Consider the following 27,034-nt stretch of genomic DNA (forward strand, 5'->3'; position numbering starts at 1 on the left):
ACCTTACAGCCCTGACTTCAGTAAAACTATTTTGGAAACCATTTTCATTTTTTGAGGGTAATTTCATTAACTTAAAACAGCTTTTACTTTTCAGGATGCATTTTTTTTTTTTTTTTTTTTTAATTCGGCTGTGGGTCTTTTCCTGTAATATTGCAGCCTGGAGAACACACGTACCACAGAAACGCTAATGAGCCTTCTTGCAATGCAAATCAACAGCGGCCCCTCGAAAGATCGCACGTATGTGCCACGTTGAGTTTTAAGCTGCAATAGTGGAAATACTTAGCAGGTGGTAAACTTGGTCGTATGAGTAATACCACTTGTTCTGGCGAGTCGGTGGTTTCGTTTAAATGCTTTGTCATGGTGGCTTTTACGCATTTTGGTCAGGCTACCATTCATCGTCTTTCAACTTTAAATTCCATGCGGGTAGATTTTTTGGGAAGTGTTTCTATTGTCTGCTTTTCTGAAATTTCTACTAGATGTAAGGGAGAGGCACTGCTCCGGGGTTGCATGCCAGGAAAGGAAGGAGGCTCAGCTTGGCTGCGGGCAGAGGGAGCACGGGGGAGATTTCAGGCTGAAACCGCAGCAGGGTAGAGGCAGAGCCTCGGGATTTGTGGGGTTCGGTGGTACTTCAATCTCTGGACTGAAGGAAATGAAGGTTTGGGACAAAACGGGGAATTCATAGAATAGAATAGAATCATTTAGGTTGGAAAAGCCCTTTAAGATCATCCAGTCCAACCATTAACCTACACTACCAAGGCCACACTAAACCAATCAAGGGTAGACCAGACTAAACCATGTCCCCAAGTGCCACCTCTGCCCGTTTTTTGAACGCTTCCCGGGATGGGGACTCCCCCACCTCTCTGGGCAGCCTGTTCCAATAATGTTTGGGAGAAAAGGCAGTACGTGGTCTGAGAGGTCTGAGTTGGGAGTAGCAGGTACCTGGCCTCTGGAGAGAGGGGTGGGAATTTGGTGGTGGGAATCTGGGGCACTGTGAAGAGTTGGAGGGGTACTGGTTAGAGGGGACTGGAGTTCATCGTAACGCAGCCCCTCTCTGTTCACCTCGGAATCATATGGGAATGGGACCCAACTGTTTGCTTCTGTGGAAATCCTTCTCTGTTTTGGAAATCCTGTAACCTTTTATTTAAACCCAACAAATTTTACCTGCATTTGTCAAAATCATTGACGTGAGGTCAGGTGTTTCATAGGTCTTTGCAAATTGGCCCCAGCCACACACACAGACAAAAATATTGGGGGGGGTGGAGAAATACTATTGTTTACCTGTTCCATGGAACCAAAGCATGGAGCAATAAACAAATATAATGTTTCTTTCCCCTGCGTAAATATTTTGCCAGTTGTGTCTTGAGGTGAAAGAATACAAGGGTTCCACAAATTAAATGATTGATTTAAAAGTAGTGTTGAAAAAAGGAACCAAAAAATAGTTTCCATGATCCTGCTGTTGAAGGTGCTCCTGCAGAGCCCTGCTGAAGTCTGTGCAGCTTTGCACGGGCAAGACCTTGGCCGCCTTTCCCTTTCCAGTCTGCTCGGGACCGGGAGAGTTGCTGTCTGTGTTTAATGCCAAACACCAGCCTTTGCACCCTGCCTGGGCTTTGCTGTGCCAAATTTTGCAAGTTGTGAGTCAACTAAAGCTGTTTTCTCTTTCTTTTCAGTCTCCCATATACCAGCAGACTTGTGAAAACTTTACTATATAATTTCATTAGACAAGAAAGAAGCCCTCCTCCAGGGACCCATGTCTTTCAGCAGCAAACAGATGGAGGAGGACTGCTTTACGGAATTGCATCTGGGGTGGCAAGTGAGTCTTATTTTCTATGAACTATACTTCAGACCTTATGAAGTGCTGCCTGCTATGTGACCTCTCTTACAAACACACCTGTAGCCCATTTCTTTTTCAACAAGTGATACCAGTGTGCATGCTCAGCTTAGAAAAGCTGTTCCCAGGCCTGCTTGGGTTGTAATCATAGACGGTCCATCTCAAGATGTGTTAGAATCTGAGGCAATTAATTATATCCGCAGGCACTGCAGGGATTCCTTCCCTGCAGGAGAGCACGTGGTATAAGTAACACTTAGCCCATTTTTTTTGCTTTTGTTGATTTTTTTTTTTTTTTTTTTTAAAATAAAGCAGGTAGTGCCCCATTTGATAATGCTTCAAGTCTGTTAAAATGTTGTAAGAAATACTTTTATGCGCGTATTTTATTCCTTATGATTACTCAGTGGATATGGTGACCTTCTGCTTGAGCAGGGGGTTGGACTAGGTGGTCTCAAGAGGTCCCTTCCAGACTCAAGGATTCTGTGATATAAGGGAGTGGCCTAGATAGGAATTTTTGTAACGTATTGTAGTGTATGCCTTTCCCAGTAGGTTGACTAATGTTTTTTCCTGAATAGTATGACTAGATTCTGATCTTTTGTGGGTGGACTGTTTGCTATAGAGAGATATCGCCTGAAGAATATGAAAGACTCGATGCCATTTTTTTTTTTTTGTTAAGAAAAAGGTTTCTCATGTTTGTTATAGTATATACTGTATTTTGCTTGGTGGTTGCTCTCTTCCTCACACCAGATGTGTTTTATTGGTGTGTGTATTACACATAAAAATTCTCCCTAAAGGTTTTTCTTTTCTGTATAATAAGAATAAAATACAGTATATTGCTACCAGTAATGGTATATGTTACTTTCTTTTTCCCAATAAACTAAATAACACTTTGCAAGTCAGTTGCTGTTAAAACTGATACTATTTATTTTGCTCTTTTGTGAAATCCATTCACTGGCAGCATCCCTAGGGGATATGAAAGTTCAGGCTGCAAGTGGTCTGCCAGCAAGCATTTTGCAGCCTGCGACAGTGCGCGTGGATCTCCTCACGGAGGCAGTAAAAGAGCACGTCTCCGTAACTTGGCGCGGCACGGCCTCAGCGCATCGCTGCTGCTGCGTAACGTGAGGTTCCGCACAGCTCGGTGTGCTGCTGGAACACGCGCCTGCTTTCTGGTTTCCAGTTTACACGCTCAAGGGTAGAGCACTGCGACGTTTGGGTTGTGCCCGTAACGTAAATGCGTCAGAAAACGGTTGCTTGGCTTGCAGTCTATTTAAACAGAGAAGGGAAATTAATTAAATTGTTCCCTACAACCTTTTTATTCAAGAGTCCCAACAGGTACATTCTCTTCCTTCTTTTCAGTTGCTGGAGAAAATTGCTCTTCAAATGTTTTTCCGAAGCAGTTTTCAGTGTGTGGTTTGTACTTTTGCTTGTGGCTGGAGAGCAGGTCTCACTGCCTATTTTGGTACCTCTACTTACCCCTTGGTTTTATTCTTCTTGGTTCTAATCTCTCTGGTCACGCTTGAGTATCTTTCTGCCTTAGTGCTGCCACAGGCAAAATAGCTTTATTTCCGCCCCCCCCTTCTGGTTACTTGATTGATTTGTAAAGTTCATCCAAATTGCCACTGCTCCTGCCTTCCTCTGTAGCTCCTCTGATATCATATCCCCTCGTGACTTCTTACTTCTTGTATATTGAGTTTGCATTTCTTAATGCAAACTCTTAAGGTTTCAGCCTACGTCTGTTCTTGTCTCTTCCTACGCTTCCACCCCCTTCACTCCTCTTGAACCATTCTCTTAACAACTCCCTTGGCATACTCCTACGCTTACTTTGTTGCTTCCTTCATGAGTACCTGAAGTGCCATCTCTTCTCCCAGTGAATTAAGTATCTTCATTTAAAGCTTTAAGTAAAAGAGCCTTTATAAAGAGCTTTCTAATGACCTGCCTGGGAAAGGGGAAAAAATAAGTACCACATCCTGTTAGAAAATGGAAATATTTTTTTTTCTGTTTGTCTCCGAACAGTTGGTTAATGTTTTTTGTGTCTGATTATTTGCCTGTATATGATGTTGGACTATAGATGAAACTTGGACACAATAGGATTGGTAAAGTAAATGGCATATTTGCCTGTCTGTAATATCTCCGAATTAACCCTTTGCAGTCCTTTGTTTTATGTAGCATCAGGTGCATGGGTAGAGTGCAGGACGGACTAGAAGACAGCAACACAAACTGATAGTCTGTTACGGAACAGAAGCAAGTTTTAAGCAGTGAGCAGTTGTGGAAAACTTAGACGTGGTTTCTGTATTGTTTTATTTTTGTCTGTTTTGTAATCTTTACCAGATAAGAATTGAAAGAAGAACGGAAGAACTGAAAATTCACTTTCATGTTGCTCAGTGTCTTTTAAATACCACATAATGCTTAAAATAAGTTTACTGAAAGAGTCTAAATAGAATCTATTTAGGATGAAAGGAGATAGGAGCCTGCTTTAAAAAGAATTTATTTTTCTTATGAAATTTCGAGGCCTAAGATAATAATTGTACTTCTTAATTTGAAATTATTTAACTTGCTACCACAGCCATCTAGGTTACCATGTATTATGTTATGCATATTTTGTAGTCACTTGTACAGCAGCAGTAGATCAACAAACTCTTATAAGCACTGCATTTTAAATCCACCCCCCTTTTCCTTCCTTGTGATTCAGCAGGAGTGATAATTATACACGATATGAGCAGAAGTTTACCCTTTCCCACAGTTAACCTTCTCCTGCTTCTCATCCTTTGTAGCCTGTTTTGCTTTTTTTTTTTTTTCCCCTCGCATGAGCCTCCTTAACCCTGAAATCATACAGCCAACATCCTCACACCAGTTACTTCTCCTTGGTTTGGCCTCTGACTGCGTGCGAGTTGTCTGTGTGCAAGTACCTTTCTCCATTCTGTATGTAAAATACCTTGATTAGAATTGCATTGCCGATTATGTTATCCTCCAGTCGTTAAAAAAAGAGTTGTGGGTTTGGAATGAGGGGGGAAATAATTGTATTTTAGTTTTGTAACTTCTTAAAGGACATTCTTAGATACGGAGTCAACTTTGCCTTGTTTTTGCAGTCTTTTTGTATGTGTGCAAAATAATTGTGAAGTGCTGCTACATGTGATGGTGTGTTGTTGATGTGTTGTGAAGGCACAAATGACATCAATATGCATGGCAGTAGAGATTAGACCTCGTATGTTAGAAATTAGAAGTTCATTTTTCCTGGTTCACAAGGTACATTGAACCAACTTACCTTCAAAAAAAATTTTTTTGTTGATTTTTAGAGCCCCTCCTCTTTTTTTTTTTTAATATTATTGGCATTTGCCAATTTGTGGTCCACAGTTAACCAAGTTGAGAGAACTTTCTGTGGGCAAGCAAGACTTTTGAATTAGTCATTTTATTTCTTGCAAAATAAAATTCATGTTACAGTGAGGAACTGCCAAACACATGATATGCTAAGACAGGAAAATGTTAGTGCTACTCAAGACTATTGAAAAATAAGTCAAGTTAAATGGTTTCATTTGAAATAGTTGATCAAGTTTATACTTTGCTATTAAAAAAAAGCCCCCAGTTTAATGCATCTTGCAGTACTTAGCTCTTACTGTTGCAGTAACTCCTAATTGGCTTAGTTTGTGCTGTTTAGATGATGATAGATGTAATGGGTACGATGTTGTACCTGTAAGAAACTAATGAAGAGGCAGTAGCCGGATTCATCTTCATTAATCACCTAAGCAATCATCATAACTAATCTAACCCACAAAGGTACTGTTGTAGCATTAACGTACATTGCAGAGTTCAGCGTATAGCGGTCAATAATGACTCGTTTTCTCATGTCCGAACTCTTTCGCTGGAACTAGACAAACATTCCTGACCATTAATGACTTTCTATCATGTAAGTATATACTTTACTCTGCATTATGTCATTCAGCAGTAGTGTACTTGAAGGCAACTGATGGCCTGTGTTGTACATCTGTGACATATATATACTATAGCTGCTGCTTTTTTTTTTTTGGTGCTACATTCTGGTTAATAGGAGCACTTGGATGGTTCTCTTTGACTTTACAAGAAAACTATTTATTCATATTTAACATTTTATGTTAAAATTGAAGGTGAAAAAGATTATTGTGTAGTCTGATTTGTAATATCTAGATTAAAACTTGTCAGAATAGACACACACAAAAAAGCTACTTTCATGATATGTCTGTTATTTCTTACAATTCTGCCAAGCGTTTTTTTTTTCCTGCTTACCAATATTTCAGGCTGGTTGTTTCTACCTTCCAGAACCTTTTCATGATGTGTCACAGATCTGGTGTATGATCTGCTACATAACTACAACCTCGCCTGTCTCCCGGGTGCTTAGTCAATGTTTAATTGCCTGTTCATGCTCACCACAATGAAAATGTAGATTTGAGACTTTTTCCCCATTTCTGTCTGTTCATCTTCCTTCTTGCTTACAGACCGTAACAGCGTCGTCCTCTTGTCACTCTGATCGTGGCGTTTTGACCTGCTTGAATGTGAAGATTTAGATGATGTCCAGATGTTTAACCTTTCTCTTAGTTTCTCTAAAGATGTGTCTCAACTGGAGCAGAACGTGTGCCTGCAGTTCAAGCACACGTTCTCTGAGACGAAGTAGTTGAGTATTAATAGTAGCGTAGCCGTGGCAGGCTCAGTCTGCAAAAGCAGGGTTCTAGAGCAGCTTCATCCTGACCAAAATGTGCTTTGGTGCTGTGAGGACCATAGGAGCTGGTTTGAAGTTAGGTTGAACTACTGTCGGAGCGGTGCCTGAATGTCCCCTTTGAGAGTCTTCATTGCGTTTTTTCATGAGATAAAACTCATCTTCTGTCTTAATCACAGTAGCACAGAAAAACATTGCCTCTGGCATAAATCTCTGCAGACCAGGGATGTATTCACTATCAAGTTCTTACACACTTCCTTTGACATACACTGTGCTGTGCTTTTTGTTTTTCTTAATCTCATTTATCTTTGTGGTTTTGAATGATGCGAGAGTATAGAACAGTTTACAGCAGTAGCACTTCTGGTAGCATGCCTAGGCCCCAGGCCCACCAAACTCTTGGGGCTTTCAATTGCAAGGATCTTGAAACCAGAAGAGTCATAGTGTAATTATTTAAGAAATTCTTGATCGTTCTTGTAAGCTTCACCAATGTATTTTTGATGGTAAACCACCAGTGATTCCGAACTAGCCGGTCAGGTAGCGTAGACTTTTGCTCTGGGACGCCAGCTCTGTCATAGACGCTGGTGGCAATGATAGCAAAGCATCCTTTCCCAGAAGAGCAATTTATAGTGTAAGGGCCTGGGCGTGATAGTTCTTGGAAGTCTTCCATGGACTCTGGTGAGACTTGCACACTTGCAGGGAGCAAACAGGAGGGTTTTTTCCTTTCCTTTGGAGAGGTAGACGTTCCTGGGGACCCTTAGCTGCCACCACCCACCCTTACGGCAGTGACAAAATAGTTCATACTAAACGTTCTCCAGGCTTATATGGTTTTAAGTCTTCTGTAAAGCCTCTTTTCTGTGATAGCTACCTGACACTGTCTAGGCTCATGGTGTGCTGGGAGCTCTGCTGCTGTGCTGACTATCACTGCCTCTTCTCCAGCCTCTCTCCGTGCTAATCCGTCTTGTCTCTTGCCCTGTGTGGAGGCTGTAAGCTCTTAAGGGTAGGGACCATCGCTGAGTACGTACAATATGTAGCATAGCGAGGCTGTGGTTCGTGACTGGAGCTTCTGATTTCTGTGGTCATACAAATCATAATTGTTACCATATGTTCAAGCTTGTTTACTGAGAGTGCTGCAGCAAGTTTCACGAGGTGTGTTGGTGATTTATCTCCCTGACATTTATCCTAATATTCCAAAACCTGAGCAGCTTCAAATAACCCAATATAAAAAAAAAAAAGAAAACCTATTGGCTCAAAAATGATTTTTCTTCTTTAATTCTTCAGGGGAATTTGCTTGTTAAAGGCAACCAAGAATTGAGCTGATGTATTGTAACAACAAAAGCTTTAAAACTTGATATCTTGCAAGCACTAGGGCTAGGAAAAAGGAATTTTGTATGGGTGAAAAGGAGGTATTTCGTGCTTTCCAAACTCTTCTTAGCTCTAGAGGATTACAGAAATTGAAACTGAGATAAAGACAATATTTATAATTGTAAAATTTCAATAATCAGTTATTAAAAAAAAACACCAACGAAAACTGTTATACTTGAGTTCTTCTTAAAGCCCTATAAATTTCAGCTAGGGGATGGTAAGAAATCTGTACCTCTTCACCTTACAATCCAGCGTCAACAAGAGCGTTCATCTCGTACACAGCATTTATTTTAGCAATAAATGTGAAAATGCTTTAAAAAGATTGTAAACACCATTGTTTGCACTTCATTTTTGAACATTTTCTTCAATAGGAGGGTGGTGAGGCACTGGCACAGGTTGCCCAGAGAAGCTGTGGATGCCCCATCCCTGGAAGTGTTCAGGGTCAGGCTGGACGGGGCTCTGAGCAGCCTGGTCTAGTGGAAGGTGTCCCTGGCCATGGCGGGGGGGTGGAACTACATGATCTTTAAGGTCCCTTCCAACCCAAATCATTCTGTGATTCTAAGGTACTGCAAATGATCAAGAGGCTTGACCGTGCCATCTAAGAAATGGACCAAAATCTGGGAATTAAAGTCTTCAGGTTCAGCATCTTCTTCCAGTAGGCCACAGTGCTTCTCATAAATTATTACCGGATCTTAAACTTTTTGATGGTCATCCTTCCGGATGGTAGCTGCAGAGTATGTAGGGTTAATATGTGACCGAAAGGGTGGGTTTTTTTGCGCTAGTATGGGATATTAAAGTAACACCTGTGACTTATAACTCCATAAGGCAGTTATTCTTCATAATTTTGAAAATATCTGCAGTGTACCACTCAGGATGTGTTCTTCTTCTGCACATTTTCTGATGAAAGTGGCTTAGTACTTCAGGAAAAAGGATGGTCTGTTTGGTTTCAGGTGCACTGATACCATATTATGAATGGGTTTACACTTGATGTCTGATTGCTGGCAGGTCCCTTGGAGGGGTTGGAAAATGAATGGACGGGAGAAACTGAGCTGCGTTTCAGGTCGGGGTGAGGAACACTGATACAGTACAACAAATTCTTTTTTTTTTCTTACTGCTCTGTGTCAAAATTTGGTTTTCAGGTCTGCTGATGGATTCAATTCATCCAAAGCTGCATTTGTTATTAAATTACACGTCAGCTGGTTTCCCTTCATTCTCCTGCCAGATGTCTGTACCATCTTTTGGGGCGGGAGTGTTCAGACATCAGATCGTTCAGATTAACCATTGCCCAAGTTCAGCATAGCAGGGGAGTTGCTTTGCCTCCTGGCTGGTGCACGCACTTCAGCTTCAACACCTTTTTGTTGTTAGATTTTGTTTTTCGGTTACTGGTCATGTCTGTAAAGATTGAAGAAAGGTGCTGCTGTGGACTGCCTGTCTGGAAACACTGATTAGCTAGCTCCATTTTTATGGCTGGGGTTTTTTGTTTGGTTGGTTTTTTTTCTTCCAGTAGCCTACTGGAGTACCAGTTCTGTGAAGTTGCCACATTATTTTGCATTTTTTCTTTATGATTGCATTTTTATTTTATTTATTATCTATACATTATAGGTAACACATGGGGAAGCTGAAAGTGTGTCTGTGTGCTTTGTTTACTTCCCTCTTCCCTTTCGCCTTTAGCTTCCTGCCCCTTCCCCAAAGTAAGTCATGGTGGATTTTTTTTTAGTGCATCTGCAATGGAAATCTGTATTTTAACCCCTTCCTCAAATAAATCCTTAAGTCTGGTAAGATTTTTAACATGTACAAGGTGAAAGAGGAGAAGTTTATTCATATGATATCTATTATGTTGGGCGTAGAATGAACTACTCATAGGAGCAGCACAAGTCAGTTGTGGAAGTATTGTGTCATGATCAAATTAGTTGAAGTTCTGAAACAGTTTTATTTGCCTTACCAATAATTTTGTCAGGGGAGAAGAGAAATTACTTCAAAGCTTAAAATAAATTAAAACAGCCTTTGCCTTGGAAAGGGAGTGGAATTTAAAAATAAAAAACTAAAGAGTACATTTTCACAGTTAGGGATGTAATCGTACATGGCTGGGAGATGGAGGCAACGTCTGTCACTTAAGTGGACAAGAGGAGCAGTGAGTTTGCTTACCTGTTAATTGCATTAAATCCTTAAATTACATCCTTAAATTAACGCAGCAGAACTTCTTAAGTGTACATCTTGCAGATACAGCAGAGCTTATGGTTTTCCAATTAGCAGTAGACATTTTACTTTACATGACAGATTAGATGTCGTATATGAATTTGGTGTAAATATAGCCTTAATCTGTGATGTCAGTTTACTCAACTGCAAGGTTTAAATATAAAAAAAATAGTTTACATCAAGAGCTTGCAGATGGACTCTTATTTAATACTGATACTTGTGAGACAAGAATGTTCCTTGCAGAAAGTGGTAGCTCTCTTGCCAACTCCTAGAACCTGTCCAGGAGGAGGTGGATAATTAGATATCTTGTTAATGAAGTCATTAGTGCAAGTGAAAAGATGTCATTCTGGCTGTTGAACATACATGGTGCAAAGGAATACTGTGCTTTTAGCACGTGACGGCTGCGGTAGGTTTTGCAGGGGCTCTGAGGGAAAGGGAGCAAAACGTAAGTGTATTATAAAAGCAAAACTTTCACTGGTGCCAAAACTCAAAATCAGATGAACACTTGAATCTGATTAATCTGTAATGAAAATATTTGTGCGCTTTAGGACATCTGTAGTTCAAAACTGCAGTCTTGCAGATTCATGCAGAAACTTTCAGCCTTGACTCGGATCAGAAGTCCTATCATTTTCCTATGCAACATTGGTTTTAATTCAGTTGTGTAGTGCGTTTTTTCTACTTGTGGTCAGTATGCAAAGAGTACGTTGAGTTGCGTAGTGCGAGACAAAAATATTTTGGAGGATAAGTGGATATACTATGAAAATCTTGGCTGTAACGAATTTTGTAATTTTGAGGTAGTACGACCTTGCTGGAGCCATACTCCATCTGGATGTGGCTCACTGTTTTCTCTTGAGCCTTGCTGGGTATGTATTTAAGAGCATATATTTACAATATTGCCTATATAGACTGAAGTGTTTGACTCCGATTTTGAGGGTTGATTTCACAAATAACTTAATTTCAACAGCTATAGTTTCTAATGAACAATTTCTGTTTGAGAGGGAAAATGTTCCTCTTTACATTTGAGCATAAAAAGGCTTGGAAGTCTTTCCATCTTTCTTTTATTTCTAAGGATTATAGCTGTACTTCCTTGTTTTTGTAGACCCGTGGAGGAGCTAAGCTCTGCAAAGAATGATCTAAGATTTAATGAGGCCTTTGACTAAAATCTTTGTCTTAAACCAACAAAGACAAACCCTTAATGCGATTATAACATAGTTATTTTTTACTTAATGTTCTAGAAGAGCCAATGGTAATTAAATGTGTTCTGCCAAACTGTAGTTTCCAACACAAGTATGAGATTTTTACATAACCTGATAAATGGCTATTTTTCCTTTTGAACAAGCCATCAAAAACATTTTCCTTCTTTCTGCAAAAGACTTCCCAGCCAAATTAGAGCAAAGCCAAACAGATCATGTGCTTAGCAGTGTATTAGCAGAAACTATTTTAACAGTTGCAGGTTTAAATTTTATTTCCTTGTCCTGAAGCCAGTTACTATTGTCGAGTAATTTGGAACTTTTCTGATTGAAGTTTAAGTTATCGCTGTGTGGTAGTTGTAGTATAGAGGAGTGAACATTCATTTTCGTGACAGTTGGGTTGGTTTGTCAATTTTTCTCTTTTCAAGCGAGTGGCATTTTCCAGAGTGACTCACTTTGGGGAAAGAAAAATACTATTAACAAGAAAAGAATGTGGCACCTAGGAATAGACATCCTGGTGAAAAGAATGGATTTCCATTATTGAAAAATAAATTTCTGTATTAAATGGAAATCCAATTATTATCCTTATAGGAAAGTGTGAATTTTTGCTTGCTTCTCAGTAATTTGATTTTTATTTGGATTTCGAATTTGCACCAAGTCCAGAGCTGTGGTGCTGCCAAGCTGTGTCGGTCAAGGTCTGGTTGATGGCCGCAGCTGTCACAGGTGGGGGGACGTGGCTCAGACCTAAGCCACGTGCTGCTCTTGTGCCTGCTGGGAGGGCGCAGCCACGTTAGGACAGGCTTAATGACAAACCTTCACCCTGATGGTCCTACCCATCCCTTACCGTGGGTGAAGGGCTGGAGCAAGTGGGAAGAAATGGCATTTTGCTGGTGTCTGCTGCGCTAAGGATGCTTTGCTGACGACAGTGTAATATGGTGGCGTTCATTCCACAAGAGAAGGTCTCTGAGTCTTACAAGAATAACTTTGAAGTTGTCCTTCTGCTGTAGCCATGATGATCTAGGAAGGGGAGGTTTGTAGCGAAAGGCAATATTTTTCATTATTACTTATTAATTACTGCAGTTGGAATAACACAGGGATATATGCGAAGCGTAATATCGTACGTGTGCTACCCAAACCATCTGCAGATGGCGTAGCTTCCAAGAATTTAACCTTAGGAGAGGGCTTAAAGACTTTGACGTTGGCACCCAAAGGAAGATTTCTCTAAGCATTTTACTGGGAACAGCATTGGGATCCTGAAATGTAAATTCTGTTACCAGCACCGTAGCTGGAATACAGCTTTATTCATTTAATCTTTCATCAACAAATATTTGAGCTTAGTAAAACCAAGCCTTGTAAACTTATAGCTGTATCTCTCTCGCCGTGGAACGTAAGGGAAGGACTAGATAGGTGAGAGGCTGGAGAGGAGGGCACAGAAGCAAATCCCTTACTGCATAAGTTTCCCATCTTCTCTTCTGGTCCTTTCCATCTTCCCTTTCTGTCCTGTAAGACAGAAGGAATGGGGATGGTGTGGAGCTGGGAAGGCAGAGTAGGTGTAGGGAGAAGGATGACTCTGATAATCTCTTTTAACTCAGCTCTGATTTGGCTGGCTGACTTGAAAGCTCTTGCCTATATGTTAATTACTCTTGTGGACATAAAAACATTCCTGATGTGAATGTATATGCAAAGAAGTTAATGGTAAACAAACTTCCTTTGTTGGAGTATCATTAGGGGCTTGCTCATGCAAAATGGCGAGCATGTTGGTCTGACAAGCTCTTGCACGTTATTTTTATTTAGCATGTTAAGCAAATGCTTTCATGTTTGGCCTTTCTAGATCGGTCTCCGGATAGTATTTCTTCCTTTGTGCCAAGCATCGCCCTCTTTCCCACTCATTTTGGAGCATTTTGTGAGGTTTGAAGTAGACTGTTATCGGGGGAACTGCTGCAATTCAATGGACAGATTTTCCTTGGCTGAGATCCAAACCTTGTCTTCCTGTTGTGGATATTAATAATGACAGAGTTAAGGCCTTGTCACTCTTCTGCTGAATAGTGTAAGTAATAAATTCGGAAACTAGGTTTCAGAAGAGAATTGTGGTCAGGAACAGGACAAGGTTTTCTGTCGAAATGAAAAATTTCAGAATGAGTCTAACTGGAATAAATCCTAATAATTGTTAAAAGACTAAATTTCTTAGCATTCCTGCTAATATTTTGGATTTTTGCTCAGCATTATGAGAATCTGTAGCTGATAAATATACAGACCCATAGTCTCAGTCTGACTGAACTGAAAATTTTTACTTTCCCATTGGTCTTGGCTCACAAAAACCCTCACATTAAGAGAGATGATTTTATGCTGCAGCTAACATTCAAAATCAGTTTAAGTCCATTCATTTCTGCCGTGCACGTACACGACTCTTCTGTATTAAACAGTTGTAGGACTTCAAGTTTTAACATGTGTCTGGGGCAACGTGCAAGTCTTTAGGGTGCTTGAGGGTGAAAGACACGTATCAGTAGGCTTTCTCAGGTCAGCTTCAGCTGGCGCGTAATAATAAGGCTTCAATAAGGTATTTAAGGTTGGCTTCCCGGATTTATTTTGCACTTCACATATTGTGAAGAGTATACCTAAAATGGGCAGGCGTTAATCAGAAACTCCATTCCTAGAACACACGGCGATTACAGTGGGACGCGCAGGGCTGTCAAGAGGACGTTCTGCGTCTCATCTTCCTTTTTTCCACCGTGAGACCTGTGATGGCCATCCTGTGCCGTGTTTGTCTGCGGCCGGCAGCGTCCACGCAAGGCAGATGTCCTGGTGGGTGCTCACAGCCAGTGCTGTGCCTGAAGGATATTGGGAAGGGGCAGGAGGCATGGCTTACACAGGGGTTTGCTTTTCATTTTCTTTGGCATTTTTGTTTTCTTTTCCTCCTTCCTCTTCTCTTAGAGAATTGGGGAGTGGGAAACTGAAGTCTTGCCTCTTTATTAAATGGAGAAGTTCTCTTACAATCCTGTTGTAACAACTCCTCCTGCAAAATGCAGATGTGTGCCCATCCTTCCTCCTGTTGCTGAGGCTCAGGAGAGGCTGCCTGGGGGACGCCCAGGACCCTCAACTGCTCTAGGTAACCGAATTTGCTCTACTCTGCCACTCAGAGCGTATTGCCAGTATGTAAACCCTAGTTGTACAACGTACAATTCTAAGAGAAACTTAACCATTTGAAACCCTGAAATGTCCGTCATACATCTGGGTTTGAACCCTTGGGAAAAGGTGGATTTATAAATTCTGATGAGCCTTTAGAATAAGCTAGTTTTCAGCAGATCTGAATTAGGGCCTAAATGAACTAGGAGTTTGCAGGCAAGAAATAGCTCTTTTGCAACTGGTTCTTACTGTACCAGTCATGTAATATCTGCCTGAATACATTGCTTTGTGAAGTGAAATTCAAAATGTGGGGAGAAGGATTAGCCAGTAGAATATATGAGAAGTGAATCATTTGCTGAGAACCGTCTTAGCTATTTTTTCCTCTGTATTCTCAAGGAAAATCCTGTATTATAGTTATCAGGCTTACAAACTTTTATTTTGGACTGGCAAAGGAACATGTCATTTCTTCAAACAGAAATTTAACTAGAGGCTGCATGCCTGCAGGCTTGTCTTTTTTCCAGCTGCATAAGCTGGTCTTACATTACACTCTGAATACTTTGCTTTTGAAGTTTTTGTGTAAACATATCAAAAGCTATGCAGTTCTTTCTCAAAAGAGAACAGACCCTGAGGATTGCCATTAAACATAGATGACAATGGCAAATGTTAGGATGTGTGGTCTAAAAGCTTTCCTATTGCTCTCCATGGCAAAGGACGTGTATTTATGGCTTTAAAACTGGATATGGTGCTGATTGTGGGGTGTGGTTATGCACAGAGGCATCGTGTGCTTGTGCAGCGTCCCCACAGCTTCAGTGGCAATCTTTGAGATCAGAGCCTAAACTTTCAACTCGTTAGCTTTAGCAAAGGTACTGAACGCTTGTAGGGAAGAAGGGACACTTCTTGATGATGCTCTGTTGTTTATAGTGACGGAAGAAATATAGGAGCATTTAATTTTTCCTAGTATACCAGGTGGAGTATTTTTTTTTAAACAATTATATTGGAAAACAATCAGAAAACCACAATTAGAACAAATGTAAAGTCACAATATTCAAGCATTTGAAGAAGGAAGATGGTGTAGCCTTCCAGTTATAGACCAGGTATGTCACGTGGCAGAACGTACGCTGAGCACCTTGATGTCTGGTGGGAACATGGTGATAAAACGTCTCCAGCCACTTTTGGTCCTGAGGCTGTACATGACGTCTTTCAGATGAAAGAGCTTAAAGCTTAACATGCGCTTTCAGAGTTTCTTGATACCTAGATGTTTAAATAATACTACGAACTACTTGTATTTCTGTAGTCAACTGCGAACACTTCAGTCTTTTGTGTTAAGTGCTGTTTTTATAGAGCAGTGTGGAAAATGGAACAAAATAAGCCTAAAGAAAACAGTTTTACTAAGCAGAGGACATAATTATTTTATTTTCCAAGTACAATGTTTGGAACTCCATTGGGTTTCTGTAGTGCAAGGTCAAGCAAGATATGATGATGTGCATGACAACTTACCTATACAGGAAACTGTTCTTTTAGTATTTCGGAGGTAACAGAATAAAGATTTCTTTGGGTTGGAAAGTGTCTTCCTGGAGAAAAAGTAGGTGTTCTAAATGTAAAAGTGTACTGTTAAAAAGACATGTATTCTAGGATTTGCTAGGAAGCTGGATGTCCTGGTGTGGAATATATACTAAATTCTGGCAGGAGGGATTGATCCCAAACATGCTTTTCAAACAGCTGATCTGAGGAAGTGAGCCAGCTGCTTGCAACTCTATCACCTGCAATCTTCTGGAGGAAAAAGTAAAAATAAATTCCTCTTCCTAATCTGATGAAGACAATCAGCTAGTTGTCCTGTGCTTACAAAGTCAGATAATTTGAGATATCAAGTGTTTTGAGCCATGATTTTGGACTTCTTGAAATTAATCCTTGGTTGAGGTTGTGTAGGCTGTTTTGGTTGAGGTTGTGTAGGCTTGTTAGACCAAGATACTCTTCTGGCAATGGGAATGAAAGCAAAACCACTCCTCATCCCGCTGAAGTGAGTGCTGCTTTTCCATTTCACAATGTGGAGAGCCAAGACAGAGATTGCGTTTCATCCAAAGATGTGTGCGGCTGACTTCAGAGCTTCTCGGGGCACTAGTCCAGACTTATCCTAAAGTCATGTCTTCACTGAGGAATCTTAATTCAGTTGAAATTATGGATATTGGAAATAAATTCTGTCCTCAAAAGCCGGTAACTTTCTGGCAACAGAAACAGAATGGTTGCTGTTCATGGTGAGGCACTCTTGAGTGTTAGTATGTCCACATGAAGGACTTGGTTCAAACATGTATCTCCATAAGGTAAAATAAGTTAGCTGTATGTTTCCTCAATGATCCAGTTGTTTAGTCTCAAGAAAACAAATGAACAGCAACAAATCTGGAGTAGTTTTTTTGGAATTAAAAAAAAAAAAAAAAACAAAAAACCAACCCCAAACCAACTAAGCAGATCGGTTATGAGAATAATGGCAAGTCTGGGCAGTACTCCAAGCAGACACATTCTCATACGTGAATAAATAGGGGACTCCATTGCTACGAAGTCTGACCTTACTTGAGATTATCCATGGGTTTTCCTGCTGCCAAACATTTGGTAGAACGAATCAGATGACTGTAATCAGAAAACAATCAAGATGACTTTTGTTCAACTTCTTTATTTTGCCTGTGACCAAGAAGGAAGAGGCGGCAAAGTGTTCTTGCATTGACATTTTCAGAAGAAGCTTTGGTCTTCCAAGGTTTCTCTGAAACAGCATCTGGAGCATCTGCTCCCCAAATCAAGTTGAAGATCTGCATACTGGCACATCTAGAGGTAGGCCTGCTGTGTCAGCTAACCTGAATAATAGTTTGGTGATCATTGAATGGGGTTTGCCAACATGCTTAAACGTAATCTCACTTTGTTATGGACAAATCTTTACTGATTTCAGGCATTTTTTTCCTCCTTGACTTCCTCTTCTGTTTTTCAGTTTGGGGATTGTGCTGTCATTTCTATTAAAGGTTGGATTAGGGATTTGCTGGTCAACACAGTCTTCAAGGTGTTCTTTGCTTCCAGGCAGAGCAGCCTGGGACATGGACAGAAGCTACAGAGCATCTGATTTTTATAACAGTTGTTCTTGGACAGGAATTACGTGTAATCTAGGTTAGAGAACTGCTTATTATGTAAAGGCTTTATGCAATTGAAAGTGCAGCATTTTACATTTCTGCAATTAAGAAAGTTGTCCTGAAATAGTCTTAGCATAGATGGAAAATGTGCTCATTAGCCACATTCCTATTCTTGCCCAGCGTTCTCTTTAATTTTTCTGTAAACTTTTGCAATGGCTGCTGTCACTACTTTTTTCTTACAGTTGCTGTATTGGTTAGAATTACCTATTAGTGAAGATTTATATAAATTTTCCCCTTTTTGAGATCTATTTACTTTCCCTATCCCGAGTTCTAAAACACTCTGAAGCTTTGCAAAAGTTGTACTGTTGCCTAAGCAAACAATTTTTAGCTGCTGTAGCAGTCACAAAACAAAGTCCTTGGTGCAACGGAGTGATTTAATTGCAGCATTAAAAGGAGCAAATGCGGGGAGAACTATTGAGTGTGGCTGGTCTGAGTGCATCTGCCATTTATGCTAGTGCTGCTTCACCAATTGAAAATACATTATGTTTAATATGGGCTCTCTTGGGACTGTGTAGGCTTAGTAAATAAATGCATCAAGTGATGTGAAGAAAACAAATAGGAGACTGTAAGAGTCTTGTCTCTTCCTCCACTGGTTTTCTGTTCCCTCGGTGCACTCTGTCTGCTTGTAAAAGTCTCTCAGGAATGAAGGTTTCGGTAAACTCATTTTGAGCAATATATAGAGAAGAAAATCTAATAATTAGCTGACTGATTTAGAAATGAAAACGTTTTAAACGTAGTCCCATGTAGCTTGTCTAGTCAGGTTAATGATTTGTGACATAATTTGTAGCTACTTGTGGAATTTTTGTTCCTGCTAAGCAGAAAACGTTTATCTTTGCCATTTGGCTTCTTAGTATTTTCACTGGAAGAAGAAGAAAAAAAGCCCTTGTGCGCTTTTGCAGTTTGTGTATTGGAAAATAATGTGTTCTCAATCACTGTTACTGTGTTTCTCTTCCTGTCTTTTTAATAGCATCTTTTTTCCCCCCTCTGTTTTGCACTCTCTCTCCCCACCACAACCACCACCAGTCTCTTAAAACTCACGGCATGCCCTGATTTTTTTAAGGCTTTTTTTTAAAGTCATTTCAGCATCTTATCAGTATGTCAAGAACTGGCACATTTACAAATTGCAGTAGTCAATTCACGAAGCACATAAACTGTGTAGAAGTTTGCTTCAGCATATATTTAGAGCTCTCCAGTTAATTAATTTTAAATTAAATTTTCGCTGTGGTTTGGCACATACTTGAAACAAGCACAAGGAAACTGCTAGAGATGAAAACCTGAACTACTTGTAATTATTGCACCTTATGTACAAATTAATCCCTTTGTTGTGTAGAACTGACACTTTCCCTCCTGTCACTTTATCCTCCCTAGGCAGACTTTGAAAAGAAATAATGACTGTATAAATTAAAATTTATAGTTCTGTCTGGTTAGTGTGGGTGTCATGCTAGACATAATTCCTTATGAAGTGTGGTGTCCGTTATGGAAATTGTCATGGTATCCTTTCTCAAGCGTAGGAAGGGATTTTATAATCTGCTAGAATGCCAAATGCTTTTAACTAGAATTGACTGTGGTCCACTATCCATAAATTATAATCGTGCATGCATGTGGGTGTCTTATCATTAAACTCTTATGTCTGTGTGAGAAGTGTGGGAGGTAATAAAAGCTTGGGACATAATAGTTGATATATTGTACCTTTTCTTTTAAAAATTTGTTCTGAATGTATTTTGGAGTCTTTTCATACACATCTTCCTCAAAGAAATGAATGCTCTGTTTGGTTAAAGAGATATTAATTAAGCAGTACCATGTTTTGTTTTGTTTCTCTCTTTTGGGCTTGTACCAAATGGTGATTAAATACTAGTTAATGAGGTCCATAGGCTCTGCTCGAGTATGTAAGGCATGTTTACACAACTTCATACTGATTTTAGGTATTTGAGTTAGAACTGAGGCTTTTACTGCAATAACTGCGTCAGGGCGTTCCTTATTTTGGAAGCAGGTATTTCTATAGGTGCTTATCCTTTTCTTAAATGCATAAACTCAGGCAAGAGAAACTTGGCTTAGCTAGTAATTACATCTACGGTGAGGATTCCCAGATGTGAAATGAATATGAACAGTAAAAAGTAAAGATGTGCATCGCTTTAGTTATACGGCTGAAGCTCTCTAGTCCAGATGCAGATAAACGCTGAGAATCAGCACTCGATGTGGATACTGTCTTGTGGGACAATCTGAAAATGCCACATGTCTTAAAAATGAAACAACATAGTTCATAGTAGATAACGATAGGACAAGAGGAAACGGGCTCAAGCTGCGCCAGGGGAGGTTTATATTGGATATTAGGAAAAATTTCTTCACGGAAGGGGTGGTCAAGCATTGGAACAGGCTGCCCAGAGAGGTGGGGGAGTCCCCATCCCTGGAGGGGTTCAAAAAACGGGCAGAGGTGGCACTTGGGGACATGGTTTAGTGTGCATGGGGGTGTTGGGCTGATGATTGGACTGATGATCTTAGAGGGCCTTTCCAATCTTAATGATTCCTAGTTTTTGCTTTCATTATAAATGATCCAGCCACCAAGCCAGGAGGTGTGGGGTTGCTACTCTCCCCTTAATTGGTTTAGTGGTGGACTTGGTAGTGTTGGGTTAATGGTTGGACTGGATGATCCTAAAGGTCTTTTCGAACCTAAACGAGTCTGTGATTCTATGAATCTGTCTGGCGTGCTGTTGCAGCAATACTAGGCAGCTCTAGAAATGGTGCTGGTTTAGCTACAGCAGGCGGATGGCTGGAGCAAAAGTAAATTGTGCTTGACCAGCTGCATTGCCTGTGCAACAGTAAAATGACAAAGTTTTCGGATGAGGGAAGAGTGGTTGAAGTTGTCTGCCTGGCTCTGCTAAGGCTTGTCACAGTCTCCCACAGCATCTTTGATGGGGCTCTTAGGGTCTAGGTGGGTGGACTGCTATGTGGGTGAGACAGTGGTGGCTTGTCCCCCCTCCATCGTTCAGTTCTGTTTGTCTCCCGCCATCAGAACATCGAAACGTCTTCCAGTCTTCTCCCTTTGACCAGCGTCAAATCAAAGAGGCGTGGGGGAAAGGATGGTTGCACTCGAGAGATCTGAACATCGATCCCTTTGCCTTTTGGATGACTGTACGGTTTGAGCTGACACTTTCAGGGGATTATCCATAATGGTTCTGAGATTTCTTTCTTGAATAGAAATTGTTAATTTAGAATTTGCTATGACGTGTAGCTTAGCTTTCTTACCCTGTCATGTATATATATGTCCTACCTTGCATTTGTCACCCTAGTAGTTAGCTGGTGTTCCATCAGGAGATACTTCCATGACTCTTAGTCACTTTAGAGTTGATGATCTGCATTAGATTTTTGTATCTTCAGATTTTAACCCCCGAGTGCTGTGTTGATTTTCAAGATATGTATGGAAAATCAGAGGTGTTAGTACCCTAGTTAGCCATATGGTAGTCTATAGATAATCTGCCCTCATTATGCAAATTGGCAATTTATTCCTTTATTTAGTTCTTGTTAAATCTTATGAATGCTTTGCTTATTCTTTCAGAAGTTTGATTTGTATTTAAGAAAAAAAAAAGACAAAGTCTCTTAGAAATCCAGTTGTAGTGGGTGCAATTCCACGTTCATTTTCAATTCAGCGGAGGTGTGAGCTGCTGTTGAAAGCAGCTCAAACCACATGCTACCGCTTTTGCCTGCATGTTTCTCCCTCTCTGTTTTTTGCTCATATTTGCATTTGTGTGGCCACATGGCGAGTTGTTCCAGAGAATTGAGCTAGCTGAAAATTGTCTTTCCCCTCAACTTGGCTGAAGAAATTAATTTTCCTGTGTGGCTGCACAATATTTTTTTTTAAGAAGGGTACAGAAAGTGGGAACAAATGTGCAAAGGCAAGGGGCTGCTGGTTTTGGCGGAAGCTATATTAAAAACCCCGTTGACATGTTTGTTAGTTAAGTGGGAATCCGTATCATAGAATCGTTTAGGTTGGAAAAGGCCTTTAAGATCATCTGGTCCAACCATTAACCTACACTACCAAGTCCACACTAAACCAATCAAGGGTATCAACTACATTGCTCTTCTCTTCGTTGACTCCTTCAAAAAGTTGCGAAAGGTCTGCGAGATAAACATGTTAAGCAAATGGGAAGGGTCAGTGCAGCTTTTGTAATAGGTATGACTTAGCTATGTAAGAGCCTGATTTGAGTATTCTGCAGAAATCGTAATTATCCATGCATCTCCTGGTTGTAGTCATTGCTGTGCTTATGCGTTGCCTACAGTGAGGGTATGGAGATGTCGTCTCCTGCATCCAGAGGAGCTCTTCACAGATTGATGTTGCAGTTACCAACTTATGCTTCTCTATTAACAGGCTCATCCAGTTTGGGGGTTTTATAGTAGAGTTTCTTTAGTACCAACCACCAGGTGAGCACTCTGGCCTTGATGAATTGTGGCTATTCTGAATTTCTTCCTAAACCTGCTCCTGACCCTTCATTCGAAGACTGTTTCTCCAAAGGCAGCCTCCTATTGAGCCTTAATCTGATTGAAGATGACCTGTTGCCAAAAGAGGCTGAGCAGGGACACCACAGCAGTTGCTCCCTCCACTGGTCTTGCGTCAGATCTGCTGATGGGGTAACCGCAGCGTGTTGGAAAATGCACCCGACATACTTCTTTTAGCTCATCTGCTACAGCCTGACCTTCTCGGAGTGTTCCCTTAACACCTCCATCGCTTTTTGGCCTCTCCGAGGAGCTGTCTACTTCAGATTGTTCAAAAATGCTTTTACTGTTAATTTTTATACCTTTAGCAAGCTGTTCCTAAGTTATTTTTGGCTTGACTCAATATGGTTTAGCATTGAACTTGCCAAAGCTTTATGTACCTTTTTCTTTCCTGATTTGGAAAAGACTTAATCTTTTTACATTTAATGGTCTCCTTCCTCTGCACTTGAGTCACGATGCTTTTTTGTTCTGTTCAGGGCCTCTAATATCTGGTATACATCCTCTCTGAGCCCTTAATGCGGTGACTTTAAGTTGACTTACTGCCATCTACAAGCAATTCATAAGCTGAGCCTGTTTTCTTACCTGTTTCTTAATCTTTTGGGTAAATGCTGTATCAACGCTGAACTTGCTGACTAGCAAAATTAATTCTGCTTTGATAAGATACTTGGAAACTGGAAGAATCCTCTGAATGTTTTATGGTTAATGGATATCAGTTAAGAATGCTTGTGGAAATACCAGTGTGGGAGGTTGGAGAGGGTTTTGGGTTTTAGGCAGAAAATCAGATCATGACCTTGAGCAAAGATTTTCCTTGTCTGAAAGAGAAGGTGAAGTAGAATTGTGGGAGGTTTTAGCAGAGTTTACTCTGGAAGGAAAATCTGGGTCAAATTAATTCCGCCGAGAACAGGAGATGCTTTTAGGCATCGCAGCAGTTGATGGTTGTTTAATACTCTCTAGTTTTGTGCGTGTGTATTTATATAATAGAAAAACAGTATAATGTGAAATGTAGTAACTATATATAAAATATATAAACATAAATACATTTTTATAATATAAAAATATATATGACCTAGTATACTATGTAAATATATATTTTAAAGTGTATATATACAAATACATATACCTTGTAGGTATCAAAATACCTAGAGAGATAAAAAATATGCATAAATTTTATATCATAATAATTTGTTATAGAAATATAAACAAAGAGAATATGTTATATAAATATAAAATATATGTAAATATATTAAAAAATGTAGATATAGAAAATGTAGATAATATACAAATATAAAAATATTGCTAGAAAAAAATTATGCAAGCCAAAACAATTTTAATTTTGGCTTCAGGTTTATCCATGTTTATCCACCGCTGACTTCTGAATTGAGCCTCGGTAGCTCATACTTATGGAACTGCTTCTCTCAGCAATTGGCATTCTCAGAATATCTGTTAACAAATGGTCCGTCTTTCTATAGATTAATATATCATAGCTATGTATTTATATGATTGTATGTGTGTATATACATGTCTACATATATATACCCAATGAATATATAATCTTATTCAATGTACATATAATCCATTCGGACTCTCTTCAACGAGTCAGAGATTTCGTAGGCGATTGGGTCATTAGCTCGGGATTTCTCACTGCAGCGGCAGCCGACGGACCCGTCCCCAACTCGCACCAGCCCGGCGTTGGTTTTATTTCCCGAAGCAGTAATTGGGAAGCTGGGTAGTTTACTACTCGATAATAATTGTTCTTTGGTCCAGACTCAGGAATCGCTTATAAAGCTAAGGATTGTTTCCAGAAATATGATTTCACTCCCTGCCTCCATGGGAAACTGTAATTATGAGAGTAGTTTTGGTAAAGCCGGTGAAATTGTTCTTGTGCTCAAGTACCTCGCTGAGCGGGATCTCGGGGGAGATGATAAATGGACGTTGTCCGGTGCCTTAACAAGCCCAAACAGCGCACATTCAGGCCAAGGGCACTGAGAGGTAAATGCCCTTATTAAGTAGAAAATTCTCATTTTTACAGACAGGGGAAACAGAGGAAATAACATGCTTGCAGCTTGACTAAAATTATACAATGAGTTGACATTACAACTCGGAATAAAATTCCAGTGTCCTGATCTTTATCCTCATGATTTAACGGCTAGGCCTTGCTTCAAGGTCATTAAAACATGCTGTTTGCATGTGATAACTTGTGTAAGATTCCCACTTAACTAACAAATTCAGATGGTTTTATAAGATGTATGTATGGCATACACGTGTCTGTCTGGTCTTGCTAATCGTAATTCTTTGTTTTGCTAAGTTTTAAGACATAGGCGATCGATATTCATTTTTCCCTTCTGACGAAGCATGTTGTCAGTATTCCTGAAGAACCCCCGCAATAAGGTAATTAATGTGAAACACTATCAGATCAACTGTAATTTTGATAGATACGAATACCATTGCATATTTTGGTATACAAGCATTTAAGTTCCTGGAGCCTGAAATTTAAGTTCCTGTGTTAAAAGCGACAGTATCATCAACCAACCTCAGTAAGGGGGATGATGGGAGGTAAGAGAGCGGCTGAGCAGGAGACGAGCGGGAAGGGGAGCTGGGCTGGGTGTCCAGGCAGCCGGAACGCCGTCGTGCCCAGGCTCCAAGGCAGCGCGGAGCTGTGAGCCAGCCTCACCGGTGCCGCCCTGGGCAGGGCTTGGTCGCAAGGTCCTGCTGGCAGCTCTCCGTGCTGCGGCTTGTGAGACGGCGTACGTACCAAAGAGCTTGGCAGCGTTTGTGATTTTGCATAAAGTTAGCTGAGTAATGGCTGTACAAGTATTATCGTAGAATCATTTAGGTTGGAAAAGACCCTTAAGATCGTCAAATCCAACCATTAACCTAACACTGCCAAGTCCACCGCTAAACCATGTCCCTAAGCGCCACGTCCACAAACATCAGAACTTTTCGGTTTCTTGTGGGATATTTGTTTCACTAGCACTCTTGAATGAATGTTGGGGATAGCGGAAATATTTTCACAAAAAATATTAGAATACGCCAATTAACTACTCCAAAGCAGGTGGCCTGAAAAGGATTGCTTTGCACAAGTGGCAGCTGCTGGTGCTGGAGGCCTGCAATACATTTATTGTATACATCGTGGGGCTCGCTTGGTTAGGTAGGGCTTGCCAAATAGTTTTGGTAGAAGAGAGAGCTCCATGAAAAACTGAGGGACTTTTCAAAAGCAAGTGTAGTAGCCCTGGAGGCAGTAGTGCCGGGTGTCAACCTCAAGGACAGTCCTGCTGCTCAAATTGGCTTTTTTTAACACCTAGGTTGGCCTCGTACAGGATGAGAATTGCGTTGTAGGTTATATTAAAAAGTTATATTAACTTCTCAAGTGTTGTAGGTTATATTAAAAAGTTATATTAACTTCTCAAGCGTGGGCATAGACCAGTTGTAGGTGATAGCAGAGGAGGCAGTCCCGGGTAGCTCTCAGTATTTCCTAATTGCGCTCCCAGAGAGCAAACGCTTTACTCTTTATGGCTTGGCACTATTGCAAAATCCTTATGAACAGGAAAAGCCTAAAGGAATCCCTTGCCCTGTGGTAAAACATTTTTGGGTACTGAAGATGAAACATTTTGGAACTGAACATGCATGCTAGAGACAAAGCGCCTCTAAGTGTAACTTCTTATATTGGGATAAATGCAACTCTTTATGTAATTCATGCCGTAAGGTAGGTTAATAACAACTGGCAAGTCAGTATTTGGAACCAAAACTTTCTTAATACATTATATGTAATTTTAGTCTTTTATAGTAAAGCTGATGAGTGTTAGCACATGTTTCTATTTAATTTCAATGTTAACTATCAATTTTTGTTGGAAACAATATCTCTTTATAAAAAAGTCTGTATACACAGGCAGAGTTAGTAATACTTAGTCAGCCTTTTTCTCCCCCCATAGTGTCGTATTTTTGTAGTCAGCAAATTTGATACGCAAAAACCTTTCCCAACACCGTTCCTTCCACGCTGGCCATCTACCCAAAAGACAAGCAACTTAATAGGTATTAGGTGCCTAAGAGGACTTCAAATAGGCTATCGTGTATTGCAGCTCCATTTTGTTGGTTTGAATCCAGCTGTGGTGTCTGGTGACAAAAACTTGTTACTACCCGATGTCTCGGGAGTTGATTTCAGTTCAGAGACCGAAGCCAAAGGGCAGGTGCTAACATAAAACAGCTCATCGGCATTGTCAGTAATTTATGCCCTGCTCTGACGAGTGAGCAGGGAGACCAGATTCTTTCAGCTAAGGTGGCATTTTCTGCTAGTCAAGATAATGAAAAATTTTGCCCTGGTTTGCCTGTGGTGCGCTTGTTCTGGGGATAGGACTTCATTCTTCAGGACTGCTGTTCTTCTCAATGCTTTATCATTAAAAGTGCCATTTTAATGATGTTCATATGGCTGGAGCTGGTATTGATGCCTGTAGATAAGTGAAATCCAGTTTTCAATTGCTCATAATTTTTTTTTTTTCAAACTTCTGTTGTTTGTGATGAAACTTTTCATGCTGAGTATCTTCCTTAGGCTGATTTTTTTCTTTTTTTTTTTTTTTTTAATTTTGGCACTGCTTTAATTGAAAACAGTTCTTCTGTTTCTGAGAATGAGGTTAGGGAACAATGTTACTTAACCAATACTGAATTCTTACATCTGTTTTATTGAGGAGTTTTAGAGCTTTCATGCCTTGGAACAGGCTCTTGAGATTTGGGAAGGGGGGCTTAGGGGAGTGAAACTGTGGACAAAGATGTGCCATTTGCAGTCCCTCTTAAAGTTTACTAAATCTGGCTAAGTTACAAGGTCCTGAAACTTGCTGTTTGCTTACGTTGAGCAGAAACTTGCTGAAAAACTGGCAGCAAAGTTGTCTGAAGGTTGCGTTTTCATGAAGCGTGTTCCACAGAGCGTCGTGCCAGTGAGGCTTGGGATGCGGCACCCCTCGTGAAGTCTGCGAGCCTGTTCCAGGATGCAGGGAATTTCCCTGCC

At 40.4% G+C, this 27,034-nt stretch overlaps 1 protein-coding gene across 3 annotated transcripts in view; it reads left to right on the forward strand.

Moving 5' to 3' along the window:
* DYM (dymeclin) overlaps positions 1–27,034 on the forward strand; it is a 230,402-nt gene that overhangs the window by 46,703 nt on the left and 156,665 nt on the right. For all 3 annotated transcript variants that reach the window (XM_075726068.1, XM_075726069.1, XM_075726070.1), the window contains one exon: positions 1,668–1,810. In XM_075726068.1, the coding sequence (XP_075582183.1) occupies positions 1,668–1,810 (143 nt within the window). The remainder of the gene's footprint in view (positions 1–1,667; positions 1,811–27,034) is intronic.

Source organism: Pelecanus crispus, chromosome Z, assembly GCF_030463565.1.
Source record: "Pelecanus crispus isolate bPelCri1 chromosome Z, bPelCri1.pri, whole genome shotgun sequence".
NCBI classification, from domain to species: Eukaryota; Metazoa; Chordata; class Aves; order Pelecaniformes; family Pelecanidae; genus Pelecanus; species Pelecanus crispus.